Source organism: Sinocyclocheilus grahami, unplaced genomic scaffold, assembly GCF_001515645.1.
Source record: "Sinocyclocheilus grahami isolate Dianchi unplaced genomic scaffold, SAMN03320097.WGS_v1.1 scaffold1029.1, whole genome shotgun sequence".
NCBI lineage: Eukaryota > Metazoa > Chordata > Actinopteri > Cypriniformes > Cyprinidae > Sinocyclocheilus > Sinocyclocheilus grahami.
This window is the reverse complement of record NW_015506208.1, coordinates 283,541-305,938: the sequence shown is the minus strand read 5'-3', so window position 1 is coordinate 305,938 and position 22,398 is coordinate 283,541. Positions and strand designations below refer to the sequence as shown.

The window sequence follows — 22,398 nt, the reverse complement described above, 5'->3', positions numbered from 1 at the left end:
CAGTGACACTGAAGTCTCATTCACACTGGAGATCACGTTTAATGGTGCCGAAGGAACAGCTAGAAAGACAACGGTAAAGAGTTATACTCATGGATCATGTATAATTTAACAGGCCAAATATGATGTCCTGGAGCAAAACATTTTCTGCACATATCCTACGGTATATATTTAGTCAGGAATAAAAAAAAATACCTTTTTTGTAGATCGTTACATAGTAATCCAAGACTAATTAAAAAATCTGGAGCCTTAAAGTCAGGCTGTCATTGGCTAAATTATCTAATTATTCTTGCATATTTGTTTAAAAAATGTCTAATTTACAATGCACTCCATAGTTAACTTGTCAGGGTCAAATCTCTACCCAACAAATCTTGCTCAGTGAATCATGGTGTAAACTAATTAAATCCAGAGGCTGGATTTTCAAAAGCACAACTGCCTAAGGAACTGGAAGCTGTGGTTAGAATTATTGAAAAAGAATACATATTTTCCCCTTTTTTTATGTGCATACCTCCAGCACAATTACGTTTTTTTAAATTCATAAACTACAAACAACATTCTGGCTTCCTGGTAATGTTTCAAAAGACTGAAAAAAAAGCTCTCCAATCAGGGGATTTTGCAACACATTGCATCAATGTGTGAATTTATGTGATATTTCCAATTAAATCCATGTGTCAAGATCCAACAGCGCTGAAGCTAACCGGTTATAAAGATGCTGCGAACCGACAGGCTTACATTAGCGATCATGGCCTTTTTATCAACACGCTGTTCTGTGTCATTAGTCGCCACATCAAACGGGCCGAATGCACAGGACAGACCTTTTCAACATATAATTAGCACAATGTGGGAGCTATGTTAATTTGACAAGTGCTACTGATGATCATCACTTACTAGTGCAGGCTGCATCAGGGGGGTCGCTGTCAGCGCGGTAGTAGCCGCTTTGACAAGGGCAAATGCTAGACGCCCTAGAGCTGGCCCGGCTGTTGGAAGGGCACGGCATACAAGAACCCTCGCCCTGTTTGGATTTGAAGGTCCCTGGGGTGCACGCTAAAAGGTGACAAAGAAAAAGGTGAGTTACAGTATGTAATCTATTTAAATGAACAGTTTTTTGTCAAAAACTATTACTTAACATCACCGAATCAACCTAAATACGTTTGGTTACATAAACAAATCCAAATAGAAATAGCTCCTTATTAGAATATTACAGGTTCAATGCAAGTTAAATTCACAGCATTTGTAGCATGTTGGTTACCACAACATGTTTTTTTACTCCCTCCTTTTCTTTCAAAAGAGAAAAAATCTTGGTTATAATAAGACACAATAGATGTGAATGGGGCTAATCAAAAGTATAGCTAAAAGATGAACAATCTGTGTGTTAACATGATTTTACTATGTAACACTCTAAGAACCCAAACACTGATTGAGCCTGTTGGACCATTTTTTGGGTCACTTTTTTCCAGTGTTGGGTATTTTTTGGTCAAATGCAGCTCTTCCCCAGCAGTTGAGTTACTGAGCGCTGGCTATTTTATATATATATATATGTATGTATGTATATGTTGTAAAATCAAAAAAATATATTGTACAACTTGTTAAAAATACTGAAAACGTATTCAGTGTATATGGATTTTTTTTTTTAATTTTTACTTTTTACCACATTCCATTTTTACATCATTTTACATTATTACATTTAAAAAGTTTTTTCAAAACCATATGAACCCAGCATGATTTCAAAGAGTACAATTCTTAGAACTTTAAAAGATGCACTAGATTTTTAAAAGATTTCACATTTTCTTTATGAGGACACTGTTATTTGTCATTGAAACTTGTGCCAGTGTTTTATAAAAACAATAAGTCACTGCAGGCTGTGCTTTACTGTGATTGTAACTGTTTGGTGCAGTTTAAACAGTCTCCTGTGGTTTACTGGTTTATTAGACAACTGAAAATGAATTTCTCACCTGCTTGATTGGTGGTGATATTGACAGTGGCATATTGCGGGGTGGATGGGCTCTTGGGAGACACACCGTTGACAGCCTGGATCTCAAAGCTGTAATGGGTGTGTGCCTGTAGATTCCTCACCGCCGCCTGCCTCTCGGCCAGACCCAGTCGCCGTGGTGACACCTCCACGTTATCGTCACACCGCGCACAGGACCCGCCATCGTGCAGGCACTTCTTACACACCACGTTATACACCACGTCACCTCTCCCGCCCAAATCCCGCGGCTCGGACCACTCCAGTGACACTGAAGTCTCATTCACACTGGAGATCACGTTTAATGGTGCCGAAGGAACAGCTAGAAAGACAACGGTAAAGAGTTATACTCATGGATCATGTATAATTTAACAGGCCAAATATGATGTCCTGGAGCAAAACATTTTCTGCACATATCCTACGGTATATATTTAGTCAGGAATAAAAAAAAATACCTTTTTTGTAGATCGTTACATAGTAATCCAAGACTAATTAAAAAATCTGGAGCCTTAAAGTCAGGCTGTCATTGGCTAAATTATCTAATTATTCTTGCATATTTGTTTAAAAAATGTCTAATTTACAATGCACTCCATAGTTAACTTGTCAGGGTCAAATCTCTACCCAACAAATCTTGCTCAGTGAATCATGGTGTAAACTAATTAAATCCAGAGGCTGGATTTTCAAAAGCACAACTGCCTAAGGAACTGGAAGCTGTGGTTAGAATTATTGAAAAAGAATACATATTTTCCCCTTTTTTTATGTGCATACCTCCAGCACAATTACGTTTTTTAAATTCATAAACTACAAACAACATTCTGGCTTCCTGGTAATGTTTCAAAAGACTGAAAAAAAGCTCTCCAATCAGGGGATTTTGCAACACATTGCATCAATGTGTGAATTTATGTGATATTTCCAATTAAATCCATGTGTCAAGATTCAACAGCGCTGAAGCTAACCGGTTATAAAGATGCTGCGAACCGACAGGCTTACATTAGCGATCATGGCCTTTTTATCAACACGCTGTTCTGTGTCATTAGTCGCCACATCAAACGGGCCGAATGCACAGGACAGACCTTTTCAACATATAATTAGCACAATGTGGGAGCTATGTTAATTTGACAAGTGCTACTGATGATCATCACTTACTAGTGCAGGCTGCATCAGGGGGGTCGCTGTCAGCGCGGTAGTAGCCGCTTTGACAAGGGCAAATGCTAGACGCCCTAGAGCTGGCCCGGCTGTTGGAAGGGCACGGCATACAAGAACCCTCGCCCTGTTTGGATTTGAAGGTCCCTGGGGTGCACGCTAAAAGGTGACAAAGAAAAAGGTGAGTTACAGTATGTAATCTATTTAAATGAACAGTTTTTTGTCAAAAACTATTACTTAACATCACCGAATCAACCTAAATACGTTTGGTTACATAAACAAATCCAAATAGAAATAGCTCCTTATTAGAATATTACAGGTTCAATGCAAGTTAAATTCACAGCATTTGTAGCATGTTGGTTACCACAACATGTTTTTTTACTCCCTCCTTTTCTTTCAAAAGAGAAAAAATCTTGGTTATAATAAGACACAATAGATGTGAATGGGGCTAATCAAAAGTATAGCTAAAAGATGAACAATCTGTGTGTTAACATGATTTTACTATGTAACACTCTAAGAACCCAAACACTGATTGAGCCTGTTGGACCATTTTTTGGGTCACTTTTTTCCAGTGTTGGGTATTTTTTGGTCAAATGCAGCTCTTCCCCAGCAGTTGAGTTACTGAGCGCTGGCTATTTTGGGAAATATTCTATACATGTTAAAAATGGTATAAAATATGCTGTATTAAGAACTGTATTATGAGGTAAAAAAAAAATGGTAATCCTAAATCCAAAACCCTAAAACAACCATGGCCCTGTTCACTTCCACTGTAAGTGCCTTACCGAAACTTCATTGCCATGACAATATAACGGCTAAAACCCTAAAACAACCATAAAAATAACAAGAACAACTTTACATATCATAATAATACTCTCGTTTTAACAGAAGAATGAACGTGTTTTTATATTATAAGCTTCACGTTTCTGCTTAAATCAACACTGAACAGATTGGAGCTGAATAATGACACTATTGTCTTTTTAGAGCTTTTTAGAGAATTTGGATTTGTCTTGTATTTGATGAAGTTTGAATCAGTGATTCTATTATTTTTCTTTTTATTATACTGTGAAGCTGCTTTGAAACAATCTGTGTTGTATAAACAGATTAAGGTGACTTGCCTCGCTTTGAAATCCCCCATTCACTTCCATTGTGAGTGTCGCACCGTAACTTTTTGCTTTTTGTTTTAAGTAATGGAGGGATGAATCAAAATCATTTCTTGTAGTAATCAATACTATCAGTTCTCAGTTGAGCTTAACTTGCATTGAAGCTGGAATATTCCTTTAAGGTTGCCATTTGTTTTTTTCAGTATTGTGTTGGCACTTGAAATATCTGGATCATGAAACAGCTGCGATTAAAATATTTTTCCATCACAAAAATGACACACTCAGGGTCGGCGCTAGAGCACGTAAAGTGAAGGGGCATGCCTTTTGGCACCTGTTTCTGAATATAGATTGATCTAAATGATCTAGCCTATAGTGTAGATCATTTTCAGATGCAACAAATAAAAGAGGAAAAACACAAATGAAACTTGTAATAAAAATTTTAATTTAATAACATGTAGCCTAGTTTTATATGTGAATAGGGTGTTCGTCAACTGATTGCATGCCGTCGGAGTTTCCAGTGTTGACCGCTCTGTAAAATAGCCTACTGGAAGCGCTGTAGTTTTGCTGTATATAGCTACTAAAAATATGAAAAGTACAACACACAAACACACTTAAGAATAAGATTCAAAACATTTATAACAAGAATCAATCACCTAAGCTCCGAAGAAGTTAGTTTGCTAACCGCACTAAAGTCAGTCCATTTCTTTTGGAAGAAAATAGCTGATGCAACAGTCTGGTTGAGGAATCTGCTTCTTTCTGTTTTTCCTGTAAACAATCCACCACACCCGTGTCTCCTCACAAAACACTGCAGTTAATGGGGACCATGCCGAGAGATGTGTCCTGCATGTGACACCGCAGGTGAATTATAGCAAATAAAGAAAAAAAAAATCATCGTCAGTATTCCTCCCATGACACATATCGCTTCACGGCTAGCATAATAAGACAGTGGAAAATCCGATCGAGTGGCCCCTGCACTCAGCCTTAACATGCATGGCGTTACGCATTCAGACAGAGTGCGAGAATGAGATGGGAAGAGCTTTGAGAGACAGAGAGAGAGTGAGAACATGCCCATATAAACGTTAACTGGGCTTGGATGTTTCCCTTCTGTGTGCATCAGTGGGCCTGTGGATTAAAGCTGGAAGGTGATAAAGGAAATTTAGACGCACTCTCCATTGGCCATGGTGCATCTCACGGCTGTATAGCACAGCCTGGGAGAGTCATTTATCAGTCCTTTAAGGCAAGCTCTTAACCTTGAACAACCAGATGGAAACAAATGAGCCGCCACATACTGGCAATCTCAAAGGAAGTTCCCCTCTGTCCACCAGTTCCTTCCCAGAGAACAGTTCAGGAGGCCCGTCCAATTCACATTTTATTACTCCGAGCCTACCTCATCATTCATTCGCACTCCCTCTCTCTCCTCCCCTGCTCTCTCTGTAGTCTATCTTTTAATTTCCCCCATTACTCTCCCAGACTCACAGTCGAGAATTGGTTTTGCCTTCTGCAGAACTATTCGTCTCTGGTATATCGTTCTGTTAGGACCCTATCAGATGTGTCAGTGGAAGCTGTGGTCTGCTGCTGTTGGCAGCTTTGTTCTCTGACACTACTGCAGTCCTCCACCCATTACTGAGACTCTCTCTCTTCTGTGCTGAGCCCAGATAAGGTCTGCGGGGAGACTGTGGATCAGTACGGGCGAATCCTTGCATTGTTCTTACTGTTCGAAACTCCAGATTCTGGACTGGCAGGCAATACTTGCCTTGTTGAGCTCCTAAATTCTGGCCTTTTCATAGTCACCTAAAAATTCTATTAACAGATTTGGCCTTTAACCCCAGAATGCAAAGAGAAATCCAATTAGGTAATAGTCTTATAACACTTCTTGCATCAAAGCCATATGACTTTCTTTCTTCTGTGGAATACGAATAGAGAAATGCTGCAGAATGTGTTAACCCCTTAGCATTTCTGTAAAATTTGCCTAAAACACACAGTGGAACGCTAACAGGTTCATAAAAGAGAACAAAAAAGCACCATAAAAGTTTCATAAAAGCAGTCAATATGACTACTCAGAAAAAGATTCGGATTTACTTTTATTAAATGGAAGACAGAAAACGAATTTTCATTTTTGGGTGAACTATTCATTTCATGTAATTGTATATGTGTGTTGTGAGTTGACTTTTGTGTGGACAAATTTGCAGTATGACAAAACCTTCCTTTGGGGACATTTGAAGGCATTTAAAATAATAAATGTTTTTAAATTTAAAAATGCTATGTTTTTTTTTCTTTGCGTATTATTGTTATGGTGTAGGTTTTATAAAATATGCACTATATTTGAAAGGTTTGAGGCCAATAAGATTGGTAAAATAGTTAAATAATAATAATTAAATAAATTTTTTACCAAGGCTGCAGTTATTTAATAAAAACACAGCAAAGGTAATATTGTTTCCAGTGATGGCAAAGCTGAATTACTCCTATCTTTTACCACATATACAACTGAATATGTTTATAATACATAACACTGTCATGTATTTACATATTTACTTACAAAAACATGAAAAATGTAAATCTATTTGAAGCTGCATGTTAATACAAACTCATTTTTAACATAAAAAGTAGCAAACCACTAAATGTGAAATTAGTTTACATTATAAAAAAAACTTAACTGAGAAATTTTGAATGTCTTTTGAATTACTTTGAAAATTTAGCTATGCTAAATTTTTCAATTTAGCTGAAAAAAATTAGTTATGCTATTCAGTGTGAGTTATGTGTGTGTAAAAAAATTAGCATTACCAGTGACTGCATAAAAAAGGATATAAAACCGCTCTGACCTGCAAGTAACCTTTGCATTGCTTCAGACAGATTTTATAATCCGTATTGTAGCATCTGCCAGCCAACACTCAAAAGCTTCAACCAGAATCCGCTTTCTTCTGATTTAAAAAGTCAAACACTTACCCTGGCACTGAGTATCTTTCTTGGCCGGCTCAAAGCCCGCCATGCAGGTGCATGCTCCCACAGGAACCATCCATTCTCCATCTCCGTTACAGTACAGCTTTAGAGGGACAGATTCCTCGATGGCATTTGGCACACAGGCTCCGGCAGCGATGACCAGAGAGGTGGCCTCGGCACCAGTGGCCGTCTCGGGGAAGACAGCGAAGTTAGCAATGGTGGTGGAGCACTTTTTAAAGAAGACCCTGGCCGAGATGAGGGACATGCAGGCGCCCAGATCCTGGAAGGCCAGGTAGAAACCAGCTTTGGAAAGAGGACCTAAGCTCCGTACTTTGGTGTTGACGATTCCTGACTCCAGCAATGAGAAGCTCTCGTCGGGGGCTATGGTGTCCACCTGGGGACAAAAGAAAATAGAGAAGGTAAGTACATTCAATTTGATATTGTTGTCCAGTCACAGAGTGTTAGGACTTTTTGTGGACTGTAAACCTTTATCTCTTGTAATTCTGTCATCATTTTCTCACCCAAGTCATTCTAAAGGTCACATTAGCGAACTTTTGGTAAAATTGTGTGGGTCCATTGTCTTTTGTCAATAGTGTAGCAATGTATGAAGTCACTTTCAAACTAAGCAGCTTTCTGTTGATCAACTCAACAAATCCATGTGACCAACTTGAACCTGTTGCGAAATCTGTGTGAAATCTTTAGCGAAATATCTATTTGTGTTATTTCCAATTAAAATGACTGGACATCGCCCATGAAAACAAAAATACACTGACCTAATGTATTCTTTTGTGACTAAATGATGACAATTCCTTCAAATATGTGTTACATTCCCAAGTAAATAAGACACCATCATTCACCAAAACATTGTAAAATGTATCATCATGCAAAGTCTTAAATTAAAAGAAGTCATCATTCCGGCTGACCTTTACGTAGGGGTTCTCCCTCCATGGCGGGCTGCTTGCTGTGGCCACGTCTCCATCCGATTCATAGTAGAACAGATTAAAGGTCTCCTTACAGGACCCGGGAATATTGGGAATACTGCCACAGTCCCGCACAGAGAACTTGAGCTCCACGTAAACTCGAAGAACTCCCCGGCGTGGGATGAAGTCTGTCCGGAGCCAGTTGTTCTGATTGGGCTCCAGTACGTTACAGACCTGGTATGTCCTGATGGGGCTCAAGTGGTCGTCATATCCACTCACTTCTTCCCACTGAGAAGGGGATAAAATACTGTCACTGAATGCACAATGAACTTTCTTGAAATTAAATGTCCAACTGAAAAATGACAGTAGATAAAACCTTTGGAATTGTGTAAAGAATATGTGTAATTTATCATTTAAGGTCTTATTGTGTTATTGCTTACTTCCAATAAAACTAGCAAAACATGGAACTCAGTGATGCTGTAACTTGTTACCTTCCTCTCTCTTTATGTAGTGAAATCTTTCTTTATATATAGTTTCTATTGAATGATCCTTGATCTTTTAATCTTTTTCCACATAATTGTATGGGTCAGTGACATAACAATTGAATAAATAAATAAATGATTGAAAAGAGAGCCTTCTTAAGTTGTTTTACATAATCTTGTATTATAATTCCTTAAGGGTACTGCTTCACTGCTTTTTCATATAAAAAAAAAAAACATTAGTCATGTGGTGCAACCAACATACAGGGGGAAAAACATTAAACAGGAAATTTTATCATAATGTGTCAATGTCATTATGTCTCCTCAAATATCAGATAATTTGACCTTTTTAAGGGCAAGGTTCTGCCTGTAAAATGTCAAGCGGTGTGACTCCCAAAAAATGTATGTATGAATTAATTCATGATATTTGTCTTCATAATATTTTGCCTTAAACAATTTTTAAATGAAAATAAGAAAGAAAATATTACTTTTTACTTGGCACATGCCAATTTTACAGTCATACCACTTAAACTTGGTATAAAAGAAATTCTTCGTCATTGGCCTGTTTATTAAATATAACATATTTTCAGATTGGCTTTGAAATCGTGCCACATTTTCTTGTTTACTATGGACTGACAAATGATTGGTTAGGACACAGTGTCACATAAAACCTAAAAATCCTAAAATGATCCAGATCTATGGATCGTTATTAAGATGATACCTGTAACTTTTGCCTCAAAGCAGCACTAAATGGAAGTAGGAATAATGAACGACTCAAATGCTCAATTAAATTCATGTCGGTGGTTAGGGTAAATAGAAATGCTTTCTCAAAGGTGACATTTGGGTTGCCTGAACTTCTCACAACACAATTAAGAGGCACCGCAGCGAGGGGTAGCATGTGTTTATCTCCAGGTGTGAAGGAACACATTACTTATGATGATGCATGGCTTTTGAGATGCCAGACATCGAGCGCCAGCCTGCGGAAAGGGCTGAGCTGCTTAAGATTGTTGCCATGGCAACCCATCATTTCCATTGACTGACTTCGCATGCACATTCCAAAGACAAATCATACTACGGGAGCGAGTGGATTTGGGTGGGGGGTGTCAGGCTTAAGGTCAGACTCGCTGTGGTTAATTTCTTCACCAGTCACATGTGTAAAATAAACTGCTGCTTGCAAACACAGAGGTGGTGAATGATTGTTCTTGTTAATGGCCCCCGTTCATTTGTCTCGTCAATGCATGTGTAGATTAATAGCTGCCCTTTTGGACAATTACAAACAGGAAACGCTGTAACTCACCCCGCTTTCTGGATAGGTGGTCCACGCCAGCTCTGTAGTAGCCCACCTGCTGTCCATAAGAGTCTCTGCAAAACAGGCAATCAATGAGGCTCCGACAACAGCAGTCTCCATTCCAAACACAACAGAGCATCAGCACTCTAAAAACTGTAATTTAAACGGGTACATATCAAAGCACTTCACTCATTTGAATTCCCCGCATAGTGGAAGGCCTAATCACTGTTTTCACTCCGCACACTAATAATGTGATCCGTATTTATCTACCCACTCCAGCTCTGGCCTGTGGCTGATCTGAGAACAGATCCTGTTGCGTACCGCAGGGATGCTCGCAGCACAGTGACATTCTGCATCCCAGGCGTTTGCTGTTCTTTAAATACACTCCGATCAGTGGAGCAAAACTGCATGAGCCAGCTTCCGCAAATTAACCGTACATGTGAATGTTTTATTCACTTTGTAAGTCAGCGTTCGATGAAGCCGAGTGCTCGCTTCAAATTAAAGTGACACGCACACATCTGCGTGTCGAAAATCAGTGGAATCTTTAGAGCAGAACATCAACTTAGCTGATTAAGGCCCCGGCAAATGCACATATGGCAAACGTACACATGCCGTTTATGTGGATTGTACACCTTGCTTTTATAGCACTGTAAATCACAGAGAGAGTTAATTGTGTGATCAAATAGCTGTAAGGGCATCTCGTTGTGTGAAATATTCATAAAATTAAAGGGAAGTTCTTTTGATGCTTTGATCAATTCCTTATGACCGCATTCAGTCTTTAAGCCCTTTGCATCTGTGCATTTGGCTGCATTGTGGAAAACAATGTTATGATACTTATTTTTACGCATAGCAGCTCATCGCAGTCTATTTCACACAAATGAGTGTACAGGATGTTCTTTGAAACTTTGTTTTGTACAGTCAGCAGATGTACAAAACGCCTCATTATTCTTTGAAATCTTTTGTTACTCCACTAGATTATCCGAATGTAAGACTATAAAGAAAAACAAACAACCTTTAGAGGCAGTTATAAGCAGTAAAATAAGAATAGTGCTTATTTGTTTAATTACAATAAGCATGTTAACATGCAAAATTTGATTTCAGTCGGACTAAAGCAATAGTCATGGAAATGCTTTAAGGAACATTCTCACCAACTATAACGATAACTAACACTATAAAGTTTTAATAATCGCTCTAATTCTACGAGAATAGGAAGTTCACGCCACAATGGTAATGACACAATATTGTTGGAAACATGATTTTTTTTCTAGCTGATGAATAATAAAACATTAACAGACAAGCAGAATTCACCCGACTTTAAAGAGCTTGAGCATTTCAATTGGCAGACGACATAACTGAAGTGTGCCATTAGAATAAACAGAGCATTATTGTGCGTTGATATGGCGAATATACAGTTAATGTTACAGTCATCTTTATAGTTTATAGTTTTCGTTCTTGATATGAATGGGCCTTTAGTCTAAATGAAATCATACAAATTCCATTTTTGCAAAATTGGACTAAAGGTGTGGTCACATTTATCATTGTTCAGCGATTTTTCACATTTCAAAATCCAGTCATTTCAACATGAATTCACATGATTTGGAATTTCAAATTAGGACAAAAGATTTCCACATGCAAATTCTGTAGGGGCTAGTACTATTTACGCGATTGTAGCATGGCTTTATCCAGAATGTGTACGCATTAATCTGACTGCAACTGGACTCTCTCTGTATGTTTACAGTAGTGATGTGCAATGGATGCAACTAGTCTGTATCGATTATTCGTATATACATTGTATCATATGCACTTGAAATCACAGAACCAGGGGCCATACACACAAAACAATGGTTTTGTATTTAACAGCGTGAGACACAGTGTAGCGGAATGAAAAAAAGCAAGGTATATAGATTCATTTTTTCATGCCATGCGAGACTCTGCAAATGATGCAATACACAGAGGTAAAACATGTCTGTCTAGTGCATGTTACCATTGCTATGAAAAACAATGGAAAAGCGACGCAGTGGAATGCAAAAAATAAATTAATAAAACTGTAGCTCAATGACTGTGCATGTAAACGTAAGAAAGTGTTATTATCTTGTAATGAAACTGTATTAACAAAAACTCACCCTTTTTTAAACCACAGTAATGATAACCACTAACAGGGACAAATCACGTAAGTTTTGTTTTATATTTAGACACCATAGTTCCCAGAAGGCTTCTGACAGATGGACTGACTTGACACAGGGGACCCTGGATGCAGCTTTACACTTTCCCTCTTGTCAAGAGGTGCTCGGCCCACTTGACCTCCATTGGAAGTGTAACTAATGTAGTCTGTTCATAAACCTGCTCGGAAACTAGGCCTATGAGTCAAACACCTACTCTCTCTCTCTCTCTCTCACACACAAACACACACACAGTCGATTAAGATCCTCACACTGAAACTGATGAAGAATCGATAATGGCCAAGGTGAAGGAGTATCTGGCTCCACTGTAGTTAAGGATTATGGATAATTATTAGTTAAGGGAGATGACCAAGGTACATAATGAAGTCAGCTATACACGTATCTGTACTAAAAATACCAAACAAAATCCTGCCTTGAGAATGTAATTTTGTAACAAGGAACGATCTTGTTTTTGCGGAGCAGCAATTTGTTTTGAATATGAAATTGATAATTCTCAAGCATTAAATTACAAGAAAAAAGAGAGACTGATTGCTAATATGCTAATAGTATGCATTTTGTTAAATATGCAAACAACAGATTTTACAGATGTACAAATATATATTTTAATTTGTAAATTACATTTGTGAGGGCTAGAACATAAACCAGCATCCCAGCGTCAAAACATACCTAACCAGCATATGCTGGTTTTTTTCAACGGGGATGGAATAAGACATTTCTCAAAAAAAAAGAAAAAAAAGAATTAGAACTAGAATTAGTCAGAATAATGGCAAATAAATGCAATGATGATTTAGAAACGGACACATTTAAGCCCAGGTAATGATGTGAAAATCAAAACGGACGTAATCTCTTCTCGCTTTTCATTTATTCACTTTAAACGTCATCAAATATTGTACATTTGCAGCTGTTTGCATATCATCGCACCAATACTATTTAAGTTTTCGTCAAACGCGAAGTTTTTGAGCCAGAACAGTCCGCGCTGTCTGTAAATCACAAGCTTTAAGTACAGATTTTTTGTTATTATACATTCTGTGGAATTCATAAAAGGAATAACCAACTGATGACCATATAACAGCAGCTTGGATACCGAGTAGCCCCGTAACAAAGAGCTTTTACACTTACCCTCAACAGCGAGAATAACGGGTACCCAAAGGCTGTATAATAACAGCGAATAATCCATTGTCATGAAGCTTGAGGTTGCAACATGAATAGCTTTATGTCTATATATCGCCGGGACAGAAATTCTCGTTAAATCTCAACATTCATGGACTGGAGGAACGAATTCACGCCTTGAGAAATTTCAAGCTGGGGGGAAAAAAAAATGCAGAGCTCCTCTTGCTGTGGTTGTCTTCACGTCTTTCATTCACAACTGTTCGCACCATGGAATCCACGGACGGTCTCTTTCGTGAGCGCGGTCTATCATCATCTTCTACATGTGTGGCATCATCCTCATCCTCAGTGTGAAAGAAGCTGTTGATTCTCTGCGACTGCACGGAGTGTCAGTTGCGAGAAAGGATGGGGGGCGAAAGCTCTATTGGTCTCAAGGCAAAACCCTGCGGGATACCGCTGATAACTTACAGACCAAGTACTCCCCCGTGTTCTTTTATTTATGCATTTCATTATTTGTTTTAGAGAAGTGTTAAATCGATGTGTAACTCTTTTAATGTATATGCCACTATAGGCAAAACAGCATAAGAATCCAGAGAAGCTGAGTTGTGGTGAATTGCTAATGTATGGATATTTTTTGATGCACAGCGCCACTCACCGTTTGTTTACTGCAGGAATTGGTGTACTGTAGTTATGAAGGGAGTGACTTGGCAAATGGCCATCACTAGGATATTTGTGTAACAGTCACCCAACACCAATAATAAAATCATCATCCAGCTTTCTGCTGATTAAATAATGGGCTACATGTTGACATGAAGGTTATGGGATAATGTAAACAATCTTCAACGCTGTACATTAATGATATCATGCACAGTGCTGAATATTACTTCAGAAATGTAATCTGGTACTTATTACACAACAGTTTTTATTATACATAATTCAAATTCAGTCTGGTTACCATGACTTAATTTTGATCTAACTTATTTATTTGGCTTCACATGAACAATCTTAGATGGACAGAGAAACATATTCCTTAAACGACACTATCAACACACAGTGTGTTTCATTACTTACATGTTGTTGTGAAAGTTTAATCACTAATTTTGAAGTGTGTTATAAATACCAATTAACACTCATCAAGTAACAATTAAATTTTATTAAACAACAGTAGGACTGACTAGTAAAAAGTATTTTGTGATGGCAATAAGCCAATTTTAGACAACAAAGATTGCAACAATAAACAAGTGCATATAACATTGCAACAATTGTTCTATGTATAATTTACCATACCACAATGTATAATTTGTCATGAATTATATTTCAAGTAATCACAACGATGTAGAGAAAGCTAAAAAAGCTTTTTAGATGTACTATATGTTTTGTTTAGATTTTGACTTTGGTTAATTGTGTCTTGGAGAAAATATTGCCTAATGAACAGCACTCCATTATGTGTCTGCTTCTTCCAGTTGCTGTCATTTTATTTAATGATTAAATAAATGTTGATTAATTTGAACATTTAATTGTGGAATTATCTATAAAAGTGTTAAATGAGAGTTCACACTTTTGATTTGCTTGTTGCTGCTAATAAAATAACTTTCTTAAGAGACACTCTGGTCACAATCTGTGACGGCGAGGAACAATGCAGATGAGGAATAAATGAAACAGTCTTTAATCCAAGAAACACAGGGTACATCCAACACTGGGAACAGCAGAAAACACATGAACACAACAAGTAGAACCGACAGAGACAGACTGCACAGACTAGGACTTAAATACAGGGGAAGATTGGGGAAACACAGGTGTAAGGCATGACTAATCAAACTAATTAACAAAACAAGGACAGGAACATGACCAAATAACAGAAACAGGGGCAAAACATGACACAGACAGTCCATGATCCTGACACACGTTCAGAATGCATTCCGATTCCAACCCACTTTTTTTTCTCTTTTTCTTTTTTGCTAAATCCTTTGTTTGGTCTTAACACCTCACAAAACAAGGACAGGAACATGACCAAATAACAGAAACAGGGGCAAAACATGACACAGACAGTCCATGATCCTGACACACGTTCAGAATGCATTCCGATTCCAACCCACTTTTTTTTCTCTTTTGCAAAATCCTTTGTTTGGTCTTAACACCTCACCTTGCTGAGGAGTGCTGTGATTACTTCAGACTGAGAACCACAAAGAACATGATATAATCTCTGGGAAAATATATGATTCATACACTGAAATGAAACTCAGCAGAAGAACTACAGCATTTTATCTTAATCATTGCATCACGGAACTTGGGAATTTAGGGGAGATCATTCAAAGATTTGCAGTAAACAGAACACAACTCAGACTCATGAGGGAAACAGCTTCGATCTTTGGGTAAGACAATCTTTGATGATGCAAATATTACCTGGTTCCGAGAATGCTCAAATCTCAGGGATTTGGTAACGTTTGATCATATGACATAGTTGTGATTTCACCAGCAGATGCTGAAAGACATTGATCAAAGTATCAAACAGTGTGCAACATAAATTTAACCCTTGTAATACACGCAAGACTTCAAATCCTTGGCCATCCTCACATCAGTTTCAAGCAGCGGATGTCAACAGGAGCTTGTTTTTTAGTTTGGACAGTTAGCCACTGGCAGAGGTTGGCTGAGAAACAGAAGACAGGAGGAAGAGAGAAAGATGAAGGAGAACAGAGGGAGGATGCCGGAGGGCCAGGTGCCGAGTCAATACAGTAAGCTGACAGAGGTGGATAAAGCACTCTCCCTGTGTGGCTCGCTTTCAAGACACTGCTGAAATATAGAGCCACTCTGGCCGCACGGGTGCAATAGACTGGTGATGAAAACAGCTTTCAGTTTGTCACTGCTGAGCCTTCGAATCACAGGAATATTGAGCTTTCTCAGAAACCAGGAGTAGAGCTGGTAAATGCAATCAGAAAGGTCACTACTCTCTTCTCTTCAGCTCTGGACTTGGCAAACTATGACCAGATAATGGCTATTTAGTCGTTTAAGCATTTGATAATTACAGAAGCTACAGACCATAGCTGTGACCTACTTCCTCTCTATTCACCTAATCACACACTTTGTTTTTCTTTCTTTGTGAAGATCAGCAAGGCCTCACTGATCTCAATTATGATTTAAGGGCTAGGCAATGACAAGAGCCAAACGTTGACATGCAACACTTGGGTGCAGCCAGTGTTGGGTAGTAACTAGTTACATGTAAGGGAATTACGTAATTTAATTACAAAATAAATGTAACTGTAATCTGTTACAGTTACTGAGAAAAATGTGTAATTAAATTACAGTTACTTATGGAAATGTTAATGATTACAAAGGGAATATTTCCACACACACACACGCACACACACGCAGGCATGCACGCGCACACACACACACACACACACACACACACACACAAACACACAAAGGCAGAGGTTGGCTGGGGAACAGAAGACAGGAAGAAGAGAGAAAGATGAAGGAGAACAGAGGGAGGATGCCGGAGGGCCAGGTGCCGAGTCAATACAGTAAGCTGACAGAGGTGGATAAAGCACTCTCCCTGTGTGGCTCGCTTTCAAGACACTGCTGAAATATAGAGCCACTCTGGCCGCACGGGTGCAATAGACTGGTGATGAAAACAGCTTTCAGTTTGTCACTGCTGAGCCTTCGAATCACAGGAATATTGAGCTTTCTCAGAAACCAGGAGTAGAGCTGGTAAATGCAATCAGAAAGGTCACTACTCTCTTCTCTTCAGCTCTGGACTTGGCAAACTATGACCAGATAATGGCTATTTAGTCGTTTAAGCATTTGATAATTACAGAAGCTACAGACCATAGCTGTGACCTACTTCCTCTCTATTCACCTAATCACACACTTTGTTTTTCTTTCTTTGTGAAGATCATCAAGGCCTCACTGATCTCAATTATGATTTAAGGGCTAGGCAATGACAAGAGCCAAACGTTGACATGCAACACTTGGGTGCAGCCAGTGTTGGGTAGTAACTAGTTACATGTAAGGGAATTACGTAATTTAATTACAAAATAAATGTAACTGTAATCTGTTACAGTTACTGAGAAAAATGTGTAATTAAATTACAGTTACTTATGGAAATGTTAATGATTACAAAGGGAATATTTCCACACACACACACGCACACACACGCAGGCATGCACGCGCACACACACACACACACACACACACACACACACAAACACACAAAGAATTACTTGATTTTATTCCCAAATTGCATTGACTGCTCTAAAATATGATAAGCAATGTTTCAGGAGTTTAGGACAGAGAATAGGACACATGCTTATTCAAGAACTGTTTTATTTCCTATTTGGGTTTATGTGTATGCTATATATTTTAAGATTAACTTTTTTCCAAGGCATTGTTAGATGCCAGTGATTCCTGTCATAAATATGCAAAGATTTGATTTCAAAAACAGTATCATAGCTATTAAACTACTGTATAAAGGTCACTACTCTCTTCTCTTCAGCTCTGGACTTGGCAAACTATGACCAGATAATGGCTATTTAGTCGTTTAAGCATTTGATAATTACAGAAGCTACAGACCATAGCTGTGACCTACTTCCTCTCTATTCACCTAATCACACACTTTGTTTTTCTTTCTTTGTGAAGATCATCAAGGCCTCACTGATCTCAATTATGATTTAAGGGCTAGGCAATGACAAGAGCCAAACGTTGACATGCAACACTTGGGTGCAGCCAGTGTTGGGTAGTAACTAGTTACATGTAAGGGAATTACGTAATTTAATTACAAAATAAATGTAACTGTAATCTGTTACAGTTACTGAGAAAAATGTATTTAACTTCAGAACTTTCTCAAAGTAAAAAAAAAAAAAAAGGTGCTAAAGTTTTTCTGGTGGCTGTGCTTTAGAATTAAATTATTATAATCTTAATTCAAGTGATGAAGGATTTTGAAGGTCTGACAGTAATCAGTGTTGAGTACTACTAAGGTTAACCCTGCCTGGTTTAAGTGTTTGAAAATGATTAAGCGTTGAAAACATTCATTAGAAATTTAGTCAAGTCAAGTCAAGTCACCTTTATTTATATAGCGCTTTTAACAATACAGATTGTGTCAAAGCAACTGAACAGCATTAATTAGTAAAATAGTGTGTCAATAATGCAAAATGACAATAGTAAACACTCATTTTTCAGTTAAAGACAGTTCATCATTGAATTCAGTGATGTCAACATCCAGCTCAGTTTAAATCGTATCTTTGCAATCATGTCAACGATATCGCTGGAAATGAAGTGTCCCCGACTAAGCAAAGCCAGAGGCGACAGCGGCAAGGAACCAAAACTCCATCGGTGACAGAATGGAGAAAAAACCTTGGGAGCTGAAGCTTGTGTAAATCCTAGCAAAAAACAGAGAAACAAATAGAAACATAAATAGCGTAGCTGCTGTTACAATCAAGCAAAATTGATTTGTTTAACCCAAACTAAAGAATAATAATGTGCATTTGTGACTCCCCATTTAAATTAGCAAAGTGGTAGCGATTGGACAGGTAGGATCTAAACCATCTTAAAGGCTGCCCTTGGATACCTGTATAGTTTTGTAATCGATCTATGAGTATGTCATGATCTATAGTATCGAATGCAGCACTAAGATCAAGTAAAACTAGCAATGAGACACAGCCTTGGTCTGATGCAAGAAGCAAGTCATTTGTAATTTTAACAAGTGCAGTTTCTGTGCTATGGTGGGGCCTGAAACCTGACTGAAATTCTTCATAGAGATAATTTTTTTGCAGGAGGGAGCACAATTGAGCAGACACAACTTTTTCTAAAATTTTAGTTTTTAAAATTTTTGATGGGTCTGTAATTTGCCAGTTCACTAGGATCTAGTTGTGGTTTCTTAATAAGAGGCTTAATAACCGCCAGCTTGAATGGTTTTGGGACGTGACCTAAAGACAACGACGAGTTAATAATATTGAGAAGCGGTTCTTCTGCTACAGGTAACAACTCGTTCAATAATTTAGTGGGTACAGGATCTAACAGGCATGTTGTTGGTTTAGATGTAGTGATAAGTTTATTTAGCTCTTCCTGTCCTATAGCTGTAAAGAAATTAGAAATTTAGAAAAGTAATCAAACAGTAATCAAATGTAATCAGTTACATTACTATAATAAAGTAATTGAAATAGTTACACTACTTATTACATTTTAAACAGGGTAACTTGTATCTGTAACCTATTACTTTTCCAAAGTAACATTACAAACACGGGGTGCAGCAAATGACAGGTTTAGAGAGATTTTAGAATGCCCTGACCTCGATCCTCAACATTTTTTTCCCATTATATACACTAATTTGAGCAGCTTTATCCTTGTCAAAGTTTCAGGGTAACACTTATGGATAGTTTGCATTTTTTTTATCAGTTCATGTATTCAAATGCTCTACTGTTTGAGCTTAAACAGTTTAATTAATTTTAATTATTTTTAATGTATTTTTTAAGGAGGCAAAAATACTAAGTGCACCTTTGAAAATATGAACTCAAGCTCAGACATTCAGGGTATTTTTGTTGCTTTTCTACTTTTTCATATTTTTAAAAGGTGCACTCAGTATATTTTGATTCCATAATAAAATTACATAAAAAATCATTACAATTAATTAAAGTGTTTAAAATAATGTCGACTCACTTTAGATAATTCCATTCACATCAGTAGACAAATAAAAGCTGCTTTATTGCCTCCTGGGGCCCACCATGTTGAAATCACATGACCATTATCCAAACCACTAGATATCAGTATAAGCCCAAGACAACCATTGCAACATTAAACAGACAAAAAGTTTAAAATAATAGTATTTTTTCTCTCACACACACACACACACACACACACACACACACACACACACATTCAGATGTGTGCAACACATTTCATGGAGGACTGTTTCCTGATTCTGGTAGAGTAGACTACAATGCCGGCTGTTCTGACTCACAGACTGTAAGTACGTTTTTTTATATTTAAAGGATTTGCCACTGACGATTGAAACGCGAGTTTTGAGCAGTGTAGAGTAACATTAGCGCTTGTTGTTTGTCATTTCTTTGATCACAAATGCAGACATGGTTTTATGTTTACGCAGCGTGATGCAACGCATAAAAAGACAGTACAAGTCATTATAATCTGTAATTATGTCCCCACTGGATGCAACAAATGCCTGGTTTATAATGGGTTTTAATGGTTTCGTCTCATCGCTCCGGCCTGACAGGGCATCACAGTATGGTAAGGGGCGTAACATTTCCGTCACACGCTTGAGGTATTCGGCCAATCACAACGCACTGGATAGCTGGCCAATCAGAGCACACCTCGCTTTTCAGACCGATGAGCTTTGCGTTTCAGAAAGGCGGGGCATAGAGGAGAAACAATAATGTACAGTATGTGGAAAATAATGTTTTTTTAACCTTAAACCGCATAAACACATTTCATTATATCAAATACACAAAATAATGTTCTTTTTAGCAACATCATATGACCCCTTTAATCATGTGATGGGGTTGAAAAGGCTTATTGTCATGGTCATGTGACTTACGGCGTCAGTTGTGTTGTTTTGCTGCCATTCACAACTCATGCCACATGGGATGGTAAAATGTCCATCAGACGTACATGTCAAAGTCTGATCTAGGTACCTTTTCGCCTACTGATATATGAAATCCATGAATTCAGACATACTACATACATACAGACATTCACATACTGTTTCACCTACTAGTGAAGGCTGTGTTCCATTCATGGGCCTTACTCGCAAAGCAGTATTACTAAATTCATTAGAATATGCAAATTTGCATGACTGGATGAGTTAGATTAATCACTGGGAAGCCATTGAGTAGGTTTCAAGTCTTTTACATTCATTAAACAAATATTCAGTCACGCTTTTCTGCGGTTTCGAGCAGCCTCGGTCATCTGGGCTTCGACGACTGTCATGAGAGCCACACACCAGTAAACAGTTGTCAGGTTTCAAGGCAGGGGTGGTGATTTTGGATTAGTTTTGGTCCTCTACTGTGGAATGAGATTTGGCGGATATCTTATATCAGCACTTTTACTTTGAGACACTTTATCCAAATGAGTCCAAGGAAGATTATGTGAATTTCTGTATCGTCCAGTTTTCTACCTTAGGAACGGACTCCTTAACTAGACAACAAAAATGAAGCGAACACATTTTCCATTAGGATTTCTGTAGTTTTTCATTGGGAGACGATCTCAATAAGGAATATTGATGATTCAGCACATTTTTTCATGCTGTTTTTGCTTCATGGTCTTCCTCCATTATTCATTTGCTGCCCGTTTTTAATCTCTAGTGGGCTGACTCAGAATTCATTTTCCATTTGGAGAGTGTTCCCCCTGTCTGCACTTGTCCGTAGCATTGATTAAGTAGGTCCTTGTGGAGAGGAAATTATGTTTGGGTTTTAATACTGTTTTTACACTGTATTTCCACTAATCTACCCTGTGTGGGAATTTGAATGAAGTTCAAGTGGGATTACGGTTTGAGTTTTGTGATCCCTGTGGCTTCTCACAGCAGTCTTCACATTTAAATTAAATTTGCAGGATTTTTTGGTGAATAATCAGGGTTTGTCTAAAACTCCAGTTATAGGGTGATTGAAAATAAAACATATGGAGAGACATTACCATTCAAATGTTTGGGGGCAGTGTAAGATTTTTAATGTCGTTGAAAGAAAGTCAGCAAGGCTGCATTTATTGGTTTATAAAAACAATAAAACAGTAATTTTGTGAAATATTATTGCAATTGAAAATATCTGTTTTTTATTTTAATATATTTTAGAATGTAATTTATTCCTGTGATGGCAAAGCTAAATTTACAGCATCATTACTCCAGTCTTCAGTGTCACATAATCTTTCAGAAATAATTCATGTTAATTTGGTGTTTTGCTGCTTAAAACCCTTTAACTGTCACCCGTCCCCTCTGTGGGACGCCTAAATTTACTTCACTATATTACAATTAAATCCTAATCTAATCATGACAAACTATATATTGTTGGAAAGGTCTAAGACTCCTAAATAGATATTTTACCAATGTTTTTGTAAAAAATTATGTAGGAAAAGTAATAGATTCATTTATGACAAGAGTGCACCTCAAAAATCTACATCATAACAGGAGTTCTGACCTTTGTAGCAAAAAGTCTTCTTCGTTCTCTTTTTCTCTGTCACACTTTAGAAATCATCAGAAATTATATATAAATTTAAAACTTTAAATCTCAAAATTCATCCTTTGAAACCCATTTTAAAATCAAACATTGCATTACCATGAAAAT

At 37.7% G+C, this 22,398-nt stretch overlaps 2 protein-coding genes across 2 annotated transcripts in view; one reads left to right on the top strand and one right to left on the bottom strand.

Moving 5' to 3' along the window:
• The window catches only part of LOC107565817 (ephrin type-B receptor 3-like), a 38,389-nt gene extending 24,917 nt beyond the window's left edge, over positions 1 to 13,472 (bottom strand). Inside the window, exons 1-6 of the mRNA XM_016251096.1 lie at positions 13,130 to 13,472; positions 9,840 to 9,904; positions 8,067 to 8,351; positions 7,150 to 7,537; positions 3,110 to 3,265; positions 1,950 to 2,285 (exon numbers count right to left, since the gene is read on the bottom strand). Of these exons, the coding sequence (XP_016106582.1) occupies positions 1,950 to 2,285; positions 3,110 to 3,265; positions 7,150 to 7,537; positions 8,067 to 8,351; positions 9,840 to 9,904; positions 13,130 to 13,193 (1,294 nt within the window). The 5' untranslated portion in view covers positions 13,194 to 13,472. The remainder of the gene's footprint in view (positions 1 to 1,949; positions 2,286 to 3,109; positions 3,266 to 7,149; positions 7,538 to 8,066; positions 8,352 to 9,839; positions 9,905 to 13,129) is intronic.
• Positions 13,441 to 22,398, top strand: part of LOC107565816 (procollagen C-endopeptidase enhancer 2-like) — a 23,617-nt gene continuing 14,659 nt past the window's right edge. The window contains exon 1 of the mRNA XM_016251095.1: positions 13,441 to 13,505. Within this exon, the coding sequence (XP_016106581.1) occupies positions 13,441 to 13,505 (65 nt within the window). The remainder of the gene's footprint in view (positions 13,506 to 22,398) is intronic.